Here is an 11,853-nt window from a genome sequence, read left to right on the forward strand (position 1 = left end):
TTCCTTATTTGCACTAATTAATGTTGTAAGGAAAGTTAGAATTCGGACAGAGCTCCGTTAATGAGCAGCGTTTTCCTATTTATGTCTTCTGTTACAGATTCCAACTTTTGGTGATATCAGGAACTATATATTTTGCTAAAGTTCTTGAAATTATTATATATTATTGGTCTCTTAGTCAGACACACTCATGTTTTGCCCTGCAAAAATCAATTTTGTTCTTATTGCCATGAATCACTTTAGTGGATTATCAATATTCTTTTTGCTGCTATTGCAGGTTGTCAATTGCTGGCGTGTCTTCTTCACTAAACAATAGTACTATCTTCCAATTTTCCTGACATTTTCTCGCTCCAAATCCCATCAAGAAAATCACAACGTTCTTACCCTATGCAACTGCTCCTAGAGACATCTTGTAGCAAACAGAAGTCTCCAATTTTTTGATCTTGGTACACCAACAATAACAATGGCATTCCCAACCCTACCAATCACACTCACATGCCTTACACTGTTGGTATTCCTGTGGATTGCCATGGCAGCTGATAACGACTCCATGGACTCTGGCCTCGTCCTCCTAAATTGTGGAGAATCAAACCAAGACAATGACAGTAGTGGCCGTATGTGGGACGGGGACACCGGCTCCAAATTCATGACACCGGTTAAAGGGGTTGCAGCCAATGCTTCATACCAAGACCCTTCACTCCCCTCCATGGTGCCTTATATGACTGCACGCATCTTCACTTCAAGTTACACATATTCCACATGCATCAACATAGCGTGGTCTGATGATTCCCCATGATATCCCACACCTGGCATCTTCACAATAGTTGACACAATATTTGTCCACCAGGATTATGTAGCTCCATTTACATTTGCCGCTAACACAGGCTTCCAGACTATGTACCGGTTCAATGTCGGGGGCCAAGCCATTTCCCCCAAGGATGACTCGGGATTTTACCGCTTATGGGCTGATGATTCCCCATACATATTCGGCGCTAGCTCTGGGGTGACATACTCCAAAGATAATAATGTGACTATCAGGTATACACCCGTAGTGCCAAAGTACATAGCGCCACTTGACGTCTATGGTACAGCTCGGTCGATGGGACCAACTGCACAGGTCAACCTGAATTACAACCTTACATGGATTTTACCTGTTGATGCGGGGTTCATTTATCTCCTAAGGTTCCATTTCTGTGAGATCCAGTCTCCTATTACCAAGGAGAATCAGAGGACATTCTACATCTACATCAACAACCAGACAGCACAACGGGCCACGGATGTAATCTCTTTGAGTGGAGGACTCGGTAGAACATCATATAGAGACTATGTTATCATGGCTAGTGGTTCCGGTCAGGTGGACATGTGGATTGCACTTCACCCTGATATTACAACAAAGCCACGCTATGTTGATGCAAGGGGTACGCCAATAGGGTGACCCTACCACACGCATCTTCTAAGGCGCCCCTCCGTGACCAAGCTCCAGACCAGATGCGAGCCCTGGCAGGGGAGGTGGCTCTCTAAGGCGGCCCGGACTATCCTTGTCAACTCATCCCTATCCAGCCTCCTCTTGTTTCTTATGAGCTTCTACAGCCTCCATGAATCTCTCCATAAGGAGATCGCCAAGATTCAGTCCCGATTCTACTGGGCTGGCGAACCGGGCAAGCAAAAGTATCACATGGTCAGCTGGCCGGACATCTGCAAGCCCAGGGAGCAGGGTGGATTAGGCATCATGTGCTCTAAATGGATGAACATCGCCCTTCTCTCCTGTTGGCTTTGGCGTATCGCGCAGGGTCAGGGTGGCCTCTGGCTGGACATTATCCGGAATAAATACCTGCGTGGTCAACCCCTTGCCTTCTGCCAGAAATCGGGCGGCTCTCAGTTTTGGCAGTCTCTCGTCCAACTCCTACCGGTGCTCCGCATTGGTACCTCTATCTCGGTGGGGTCCGGCCTCTCGACGCTTTTCTGGTTCGACCGTTGGGCCGGAGACTCGCCCTTCGCGGCCCGCTTCCCCACCCTCTTCCCTATCTCTGTCGACCCTATGATTTCTGTTGATAGGGCCCTTAGTGACTTAGGGCGCCTTGCTTTCCGCCGTCCTTTTGGGCCGGCGGAATCCGCCGCATGGCGTGAGTTACTTGACTGCGTTGCTCTTCACGAGCCGTTGGTGGATGACGACCAGGACCTTATGCGCTGGTGGCTGGAGCCGTCTGGCCAGTTCTCCACCAAATCGCTTTACTTGACCATTGCTCCCTCATCCGCCCCCCTCCCCCTGTCCCACTGAAGATTCGCATCTTCATGTGGCAGTGGATCCGTGGACGGGTCCCGTCCGGCGTGGAGGTCCGCAAGCGAAATGGCCCGGGCACTGGTATCTGCCCCCTCTGCGATGTTCCTGAAGACTCCAATCACATTTTCTTCGCTTGCGTTTCCGCCCGGTTCCTTTGGAGCTGCTTTCGCGAGATTGTCGGTGGGAATTGGTGCCACACCAATTTCCCTGACCTTTTTGCTGAACTCCAAGTGTCCCCTACGACCTCTCGCCACATTAGGTGGCTAGAGGTTGGGGTCCTTGCCTGGACGCTGTGGACCGTTCGCTATAAGCTTGTGATCCAACGTTCTCCCCTCCGTCGCGCTACTGATGCTCTCTACAAATTCTCGGGTTTCTTGCAGCTTTGGCGGCCGCTTAGCCGCCCCCCGGATCGGGACACCATCTCAGCCTTCATCACCGATCTTCGCTCGATGGCCGTCCGCCTGTCGCCGCCGCCCCCGCCGCCGCCGCCGGAGCCAGACTAGATCACCTGCGCTGGGCAGGCAGGCTTTGCTGTGTTGTGTTTTTTCTCTTTCTTCTGGGCTTGTTGAGCTGTGCCCTCAGCAGAACCTCCGTACTTTGTTTGTGGATCTTGGGTGGTGTGTGTGTGTGGACCTGCTTTGGTTGTATGTCTTGTGGCGGTTTGCTTTATTTATAAAGCGGGGCGAAAGCCTTTTTCGGTATGTTGATGCAATACTTAATGGTCTTGAGGTCTTCAAGCTACAGGGTCATGAACCGAATAATCTTGCTGGGCTCAATCCTCCACTTCAACAAAAGCCTGATGTGGAACCTAAGAGGGTACCTGGCGGTGCAAGGAAGTCCAAAAGTGGCCTACTAGTAGCCATCGGTGGCGGTTTTGCTTTGATGTTGATTGCCCTTTTCAGCATGTGTGTTATTTTCCGACGAAAAAAAGTAGGGAAGAGTTGTTGCAAGACCAACAACGGACATCTAAATCATCCCGCATGTGATCTCGTGCGTCAGTTCTCATTTTCACAAATTCAAATTGCCACCAACGACTTTGATGAGGAACTAATCATTGGCAGAGGTGGATTTAGTAATGTCTACAGCGGCGAGATAGATGGAGGGCCAAAGGTGGCGATCAAGCGACTCAACCAGGAATCCCAACAAGGCAGTCATGAGTTCCAGGCTGAAATTGAGATGCTGTGCAATTTCCGCCATGGCCACCTTGTGTCTTTGATTGGCTACTGCCAGGACAGTAATGAGATGATTTTGGTGTATGAATACATGGTTCATGGAACATTGCGTGAGCATCTGTACAGTACCCGAAACTCACCACTATCATGGCGGCGGCGCCTTGAGATCTGCATCGGTGTAGCTCGAGGACTGCATTACCTCCACACTGGCACAGAGAAAGGAATCATCCACCGTGATGTTAAGACATCAAACATCCTACTGGATGAGAGGTTCATGGCGAAGGTCTCTGACTTTGGTCTATCTAAGGCTTTTCCAGCCATTGACAATACCCACGTGAGCACCGCTGTGAAAGGCACCTTTGGATATTTTGATCCGGAGTACTTCCTATTGCGGCGTCTCACCAAAAAATCAGATGTGTACTCCTTCGGAGTCATGTTGTTTGAGATCATGTGTGCGCGCCCTGTGATAAACACTGATCTCGCAGACGAGCAAGTGAGCTTACGTGACTGGGCGCTATATTGCCAAGAGAGGGGCGTACTTGAGGAGATTGTTGACCCTTGTGTAAAGGACGAGATCACCCCCGAGTGCTTCCGTATATTTGCAGAGCTAGCAGAAAAATGTGTTGCTGATCGTAGCATAGATCGGCCAACAATGGATGATGTACTTCAGAACCTTGAGGTCGCACTCAGGTTGCAGGACAATAACAACTGTGTCGGGAGGCCATCGTCTCTTCAGATAATTGGAATGCATTCAGACAAACCATCAACCCACTCAATAATTAGTGTCGCTGCACAGGGAGAGATATTTTCAGATATTATGCATCTGGAAGGCCGATGACAGCAAACTGCAGGTCAGAATTTCTATTGAAAGGTTCATTGTTACCTAACTGATATTCTATTATATGGTTAACTTGTATGTTCAGTATACTATATATATGTTCCGGTGACCTTGGTATAAAACTCTCAGATAATTTATTTTTCAGATATTAAAAGGAGATGCCACATATTTTACACAACTGAACCCTACAGGATGGAGTCTGGAGACAAACATTCAATGCAAAGGTGCTAGAGCCTGAATATACTAGTTTATAGCTATCTGTTGTCTTAATCACTTCTTGATGATTCAATTCCATCTTACTGGTTCACTGGTATGCTAGAGCCTGAATATGTACTTCCCACTGTTTTGGTTCACTGCCTGCAGTGGTCAGGTTTAGCTCGCTATTCCGGTCAAGTGAAGGACTAGCAAATTAAGTTGGCAAGAAGACCCAAGGATCTGTACTTTAATTTCCTGCTGATAGCGCAAGAAGACCCAGGGTGGTTTATTTCTACAATAGAATGTTACTCCCTTCGTCCCAAAATAATTGTCTGAACTTTATACTAACTCTAGTACAAAGTTATACTAAGGTTGAGACATTTATTTTGGAACGGAGGGAGTATTAGCTTGGCTTGTGAACAATGCAGAATATATATGAGGCCTGCAGGGATTAAATATGCCAACTGTTTTTATGCTCAGACTACGTGCTCAGCGAGACAAAAATCCTATGAAGTTAGTTCACACTTCACAGTCAGTAAGATGAGCCTGAAATAAACATTGCTATGTGTGCTCCATGTTTTGTATCTCTACTCCTAATGGACAAGTTGGTGAATCGTCTTCGCGGTTTATTTTCACTGGGTTTTTTTCGTCTCTCCTCCCACCACCCCCTGCTACCCTGGTCCACGGTTTATTTTCGCGGGTTTTTTTCCGTCTCTCCTCCCACCACCCCCTCCCATCCTGGTCCATTGGTTTATTTTTCTCTCCACTCTTTATTACAAGCAGAACTTTCCTAACGTATAACAAATCACGGATCTAACTTCCTTAAATTATCAAATCAATCGATTCCTTTTATTGGTTCAATTTGTCTTAGGAAACAAATAACAGATTTTTAGAAAACAAATAATACATTTTAATCTAACTTCCTTAAATTATGCAAATCAATTGATTCCTTTTATTGGTTCAATTTGTCTTAGGAAACAAATAACAGATTTTCAGGAAACAAATAGTACATTTTAATCTAACTTTTCTAACTTATCTAAATCAATCGATTTCTCTTATTAGTGAAATTTGTTTTAGGAAACAAATAACAGACACGTCACAACTTTCCTCCCAGTAAATAGTTTCTTAATATTTGCAAACTTTCCTAATCAGACATGTCACAAACGGGGAGGTACTGATATCACGTTACCAAACAATAAAACCCCATTTGCATAGAAATCAGTTAAAAAATCCTAACTTTCCTAAATTTTTACCTTTTCTTGATAACAACCAATATTTCCTATGTTTTCCACCTATTGAAAGAAATCACCCCTCCATCGATATAAGCATTTTTTTGAACTGAGATCTCCGGGTTATGATTTTTTTCTCTGGTTTCTTTCGTCTCTCCTCCCACCTCCCCCTCCCACCCTGGTCCATCGGTTTATTTTTCTCTCCACTCTTTATTACAACCAGAACTTTCTAACATATAACAAATCACAGATCTAACGTCCTTAAATTATGCAAATCAATCGATTCCTTTTACTGGTTCAATTTGTCTTAGGAAATAAATAACAGATTTTTAGGAAACAAATAATACATTTAATCTAACTTCCTTAAATTATGCAAATCAATCGACTCCTTTTATTGGTTCAATTTGTCTTAGGAAACAAACAACAGATTTTCAGGAAACAAATAATACATTTTAATCTAACTTTCCTAACTTATCTAAATCAATCGATTTCTCTTATTAGTGAAATTTGTTTTAGGAAACAAATAACAGACACGTCACAACTTTCCTCCCAATAAATAGTTTCTAAACATTTGCAAACTTTCCTAATCAGACACGTCACAAATGGGCAGGTACTGATATCACGTTACCAAACAATAAAACCCCATTTGCATAGAAATCAGTTCAAAAATTCTAACTTTCCTAAATTTTTACCTTTCCTTGATAATAACCAATATTTCCTATGTTTTCCACCTATTGAAAGAAATTACCCGTCCATCAATATTAGCATTTTTTTTGAACTGAGATCTCCGGGATATGATTTTTTTGCGATTCTTTCCAATTGTGATCTCTCTTTCTACTCCGGCTCCTTCTCGCATAAACACCTCCACCACAGCCAGGTGACACCGCCCCAGACCTCCTGCCTCTCCACACCTTCTCAACCACCTCCTTCTCGTACTCCATTAACAATCCCTCCGACACATAGTAGCGTATCAGCGGTAGAGCAGCGCATAGCAGCAGGAAGCAACACGCAGCATGCGAGGCAAGCGGCCGATGGTGGAGGGCAGAGATGCGGCTGGCGTGGCTGAGCGGGCGGCCGGTAGAAGATGGCCACGATTGGAGGCGGCGCGAGGCAGGGGCGCAACAGCGGGGCGAGCAAAGGATAGGCGGCAGCAGACGGGGCGAGCGCAGCCAGTGTGAGTGTGGCGCGCGGCCAGGGTGTGTGTCGTGCGGGGGAACAATGGTGCGATGGCTGCGGCGAGCGCGACGGTAGCGGCTGGCGCGATCGACGGGGTGTAGCACAGGCGTGGGCATGAAGAGGGAGTGGCCCCGCGGGCGCGAAAGAAGAGCGGCAGGCTCGGGCATGGGCGTGCATAGGAGCGGGCATGTGCCACGGGGTCACTCCGAGGAGCTCGGTGGCTACCCCTGCAATGGCCATGGCGGACGGCGGTTCTCGGCCACGGTGAAATACCTAACGAGAGCAAACGAGAGGGGAAACAGGGGAAAGGCAAGAGGAGATCATGGCGGTGTCAATGGCGCCCTAGGGAAAGACATGGGAGCTCGGGGCGGCGCGGATCGAACGACAATGTCGTGGTGGCCCAAGGTTGAGGAAGACGGCAGCGACGTCGATGCGGGGGTGCTGGACTTGATCTCGTTGGCGCAGACGAAGTAGCGAAGGCGTTCGGAGCTGCTCGATAAGCTCCTAGCCCGCAGGGAGGGCAGTGGCCATGTGGACGGGGTCGGTCATGGTGGCCGTGGCGTCTGACTTCATCTAGATCGACGGGATCGAGCGAGCGAGGAGGAGAAGTGGATTTGGGAGGGGACGTCGAGGAGGAGTGAGGCCATGGGGGCAGGGAAGGAAGGGTGTCACCCTTATCCATTCCCCTTGGATGCCAGCGAGGTGGTCGGGCGGGAGCCCGGCTCTGTAGCGACGCGGGTCGGGGTATAGGAGAAGACGACCGCGCGGGGACTGGACCACTGAGCCGGTTCGGTGGCAAGGCCCAGGGGGCAGGGCGAATCCCCTTTTACATCGTCCTTTTGGTTCTTCAATGTATTCTAATCCGTTTCTCCTTTTTAACACCGTTTTCTATTTATTCTTATCAACTAAATGATCTCTACTCTTAATGTCTCAGTTGGTAGTCTCTGTTCCTGGTTTATTTTCGTCCCACCTCTCGACTGAGGGAGAGGGGAAGCGAGAGTGAGGAAGAGGGAGGGAGAGGGTGTGTGTGTGAGAATTTGATGGTAAAAAAGGTCGTCAATGTCACTTAATATGTATGAGAATATTAAATGTAATATTAACATAATTGATATTGAACTTTTAAAGTTAATATGGCCCCGTTGCAACGCACGGGCGTTCTTCTAGTAACTATAATTGTGAAGTGAGTTGGTTCACTTAACAGGCAAGATTTTCCCGGTGATGAACAGGCTATGTTTCGTTTCTCTTTTATATTTGTTTGCACTAGCTGCGGTTATTAGGCCTGTGTTGTATGTATATAAGGTAGCTCTAGCTGCTGGAGTGAACTGCATGCCCGCTGATGTGATGATGGTGGATTTCATTTGTATCATTCCATCAGCATACATATTTCACTGTCCTCCATTCAGGAACAAGGAAAGAAGCTTCAGTGGTACTGATTCAGACGTACTCCATCCACATTGACTTGTAACCGTCCATGATCAAATTAATTCTGGTAGGTTGTAAGTCTTATCTGCATATGTTTTGTGCACATATTGGAATTGGTCAAACTAAGGCAGCTGTTGCTTTTAATTTCTCTGATTTTCATTGCAAGGAAGGAAACCCATGAACTCTAGGTTTCAGGTTGTGAAACCCATGACCTAGAATAGTTATTTTTGGAAGGAGTTAAAAAACACTAAGAAACAGAGCCCATCATAAAGAAGACTGTTGGGGAACCAATGTTCTGTGCTCAACACCAAAATTTCTGGATTCACTCATGTGATAAATACTCACTTTCAACTACTCCCTCCGTTTCAGTTTACAAGTCCTATCCATATACCTAGGTTGCCAATTTTATCACCCTAATATAAACTATTTAACACAAAAATTATACCTTTTAAAAATAGAACATCTGAAGTTTATATTGGTACGTTTTTTGTCATATATGACTTGCATTAGGTCGGTCAAATTGACGACTTAGGGGTACGCGCACGAGAGAGAGGGAGTATGTTTTATTTCACTTTCAACCATATAGGGCATATCTTCTTCAGTGAGTATTTTTTGAGAGACAGTGGATTCAGTTAGCACTGATCTGAGCAGCGCAGACTTCAGAGGAAAGAAGCAGCTCAGCAAACTACTAAACGACCGGATGGGCCGAATTTTTCGAAACAGATATTTGCCCCATTATTATTAATATTGCAACCATCAATACATCTGTGAGACTATTGCTCCCGCAAACAGCACAAGCAAGACTAAAAGAAAAAAACAAGAGAATAAAATGCCAGCATTGCCAGATCGACGTAAGCAACGATTTCCCTCAACCGCTGCGCCCTCTGGAGGATTCCCACCATGCTCCTATGCCCCCGAGTTGTTGTGTATCAAGAAACACCTTCAAGAACAACTGCAGCGATGCCAAGAGGTGGCGCCCACAGGCGTCACCGCGTCGGTGCCGGTAAGATCCGACAAGGATTTCTCCCAAGCCCCACACAACCACAACCACATACAGCAACATACGCCAACACGGTCTTGAAGTCCTCATCGATGTCTCACCATGGCAAATTCTACGAGGCCGGCCGGATCAAGACGAAACAACCATAGACAGGGGATGACAATACCGCAGCCATGTGGGAGGGAACAACCTCACCGGCTCAAGCAGTAGCATACCGGACGCAGCGGCAAGAGCACACCAGTCCAACTGCCCGATCGGGCCTAGATCAGGCCCGTGAAGCTCCCACCGCTACGCTGCAGCAAACATGGCGCCGTCGCCCCCGCCCACATCACGATTCGGTCGTCAGTCCAACCAGCGACGGCACGCCAGGGCCCTGATTAGGCCCAAATCTCGGCATGTATGGTGCTACTTATAGACTGCGTTGGTATTTCTCCGAAGAGGAGAGGATGATGCAGTATAGTAGAGATAAGTATTTTTCTCAGTTAAAAACCAACGTTATCAATCCAATAGGAAAATCACGCTAAATCCCTTTAGCAACACCTGCACACACAAAAGCAAACATTTGCACCCAACGCAAATAAGAGGGCTGTCAATCCTCTTGGCGGTTATTTGCAAGGATTAATTTTGATAGTGATAGATAAATAAAGTAAATATTAAATAAAATAAAATTAGACCCGGGGGCCATAGTTTTCACTAGAGGCTTCTCTCTCAAACACATATCACACGGTGGGTGAAAAAATAATACTGTTGGGCAATTGAGCAAATAGTTATCACAAATTCATGGTAATGATCATATATATAGGCATCACGTCCGAAACAAGTACACCGACTCATGCCTGCATCTACTTCTATTACTCCACCCATCGACTGCTATCCAACATGCTTCTAGGGTATTAAGTATGAAACAGAGTAACGCCTTAAGCAAGATGACATGATGTAGACAATGTAAATTTAAGCAATATGATTAAACCCCATATTTTTATCCTTACACTACTAGGGAAAACCTTATATACAAGATCTTACTAGTAGCGCTTTTTAAAACACAACGCTGCTACTAGATATTAGTAGCGCTCTGCAGCAGCAAGCGCTGCAACTATGACCTTACTAGTAGCGCTCTCGTTATAAAACACACTACTACTATAACTGCCAGACTGTTGGCGGGAGGCCAGGCATACTAGTAACGATCGTTTGCAAAAAGCCCTACTGCTATTGCCAAATTGACCAAAGTGTCCCACCTCGCTCCGCGAACAAAATATTCACCAGCTTAAATATGGTGCTTCCCAAACTATCACAACCAATTGGTCTTCATTGAACTCTATATGTAGGATCTATGACAATATGAATCCTCGCCTGTACCTATACATGCGAGGATTCATACTGACAATTTAGATTCTACACAGAAAGATCAATGATGACCAATGCATTTTTTAATTTGATGCCTGTTTTACATGCTAATGATCATAGTCTTAGTAGTAGCGCTGGTTCAGAAAAAACGCTACTGCTAATGATTATAGCAGTAGCGCTGTTTATGGGCCAACGCTACTACAACGGGTGTCTTATCTCACCCGCGCGCTCACTCTCCCCTCACACTCTCATCAGTCGCCCCACTCCGACCGTCGCACGCCGTCGCGCGCCGTCGCCCGCCGTCACCCACCAGCACCCCCAAGGTACGTATCCGCCTCCCTTTCTCCTTTCCGCCTTCATATCCCCTCCCTCTTGCCGCCCTCCTCCTCTCCCCTCCGATCCCGTCGCCCCACCTCCATCCGTCGCCCCTCCTTTCTCCTTCCTCCCCTCCATCTGCTGCCATCTCGGCCTCCCTACCTTTCCTCCCTTCCTCCCTCCTGCCTCCCTCCCTTCCTTCCTCCTCCCTTCCTCCCTCCCCCATCTATGTTCATTATTTTGAGTAAAATAGAACATATAAGTCATATGGACATAATGTAGGTATTCTGAATAGAATAAAATAGAAAATATAGGTAGAATGTAGGTATTTTGAATATGATAGAAGACTAGTGAATAGGTTTTTTAGTAATATAATTTTTTAGGTATAGAAAATTTTCAATTATAGAAATCTATTGGAATGCTACATGAGAAATTTTTAGGTATCAAATTTAGTAATATAAATTTTTAGTAAGAAAATATAGGTATAGAAATTATTTGTAATTTTTATTTTCAATATAGAAATGTATTGGAAAAATTAAATATTTTTATGTCATTATCACTTTGTCATCAAAGAATGCTATATTTGATTTGATGATCTAAACTTTTCACTTGATGGAATATGCAGGCTTTATAGGGTCGTGTCTCCTTGGAGTGATCGTCATCGGAGCTACCTCTACTTCCTCGAAACCCAAGTCGGTGAACTAAAAGCCCACCTCCTCCTTCTCTACTCCTCGGAGTTGAATAGAGTAGAAATATATTGAAATGTTTTTGTCAATATTGAACCATGTGGGAAAATTCGAGTGGCCTATGTTTTGCCGGAGTGTCGATTCATTTCCATTCCGGCAAATTTCAGGCGCTCGATATGTCCTATTTTAGCGAACGTC

General features: G+C 45.8%; 1 protein-coding gene across 1 annotated transcript; it reads left to right on the forward strand.

The window, feature by feature from the left end:
- The first annotated feature begins 526 nt into the window (after window positions 1–526).
- On the forward strand, window positions 527–4,288 carry LOC123114548 (receptor-like protein kinase FERONIA). The gene is made up of 3 exons (XM_044536061.1): window positions 527–706; window positions 794–1,402; window positions 2,957–4,288. Exons 1-3 carry the CDS (start codon window positions 527–529, stop codon window positions 4,286–4,288), a joined length of 2,121 nt encoding a protein of 706 aa, XP_044391996.1.
- Window positions 4,289–11,853: the final 7,565 nt, after the last annotated feature.

The sequence above is a fragment of the Triticum aestivum genome, chromosome 5B (assembly GCF_018294505.1).
Source record: "Triticum aestivum cultivar Chinese Spring chromosome 5B, IWGSC CS RefSeq v2.1, whole genome shotgun sequence".
NCBI lineage: Eukaryota > Viridiplantae > Streptophyta > Magnoliopsida > Poales > Poaceae > Triticum > Triticum aestivum.

Excerpts from the sequence above, each read along its gene's own strand:
- LOC123114548 (XM_044536061.1), top strand. The coding sequence starts at position 527 with ATGGCAGCTGATAACGACTCCATGGACTCTGGCCTCGTCCTCCTAAAT. Across the intron at positions 707-793 it reads ACCCTTCACTCCCCTCCATG|TATCCCACACCTGGCATCTT; the intron begins GTGCCTTATATG and ends GATTCCCCATGA. Across the intron at positions 1,403-2,956 it reads TTACAACAAAGCCACGCTAT|CGGGGCGAAAGCCTTTTTCG; the intron begins GTTGATGCAAGG and ends TTATTTATAAAG.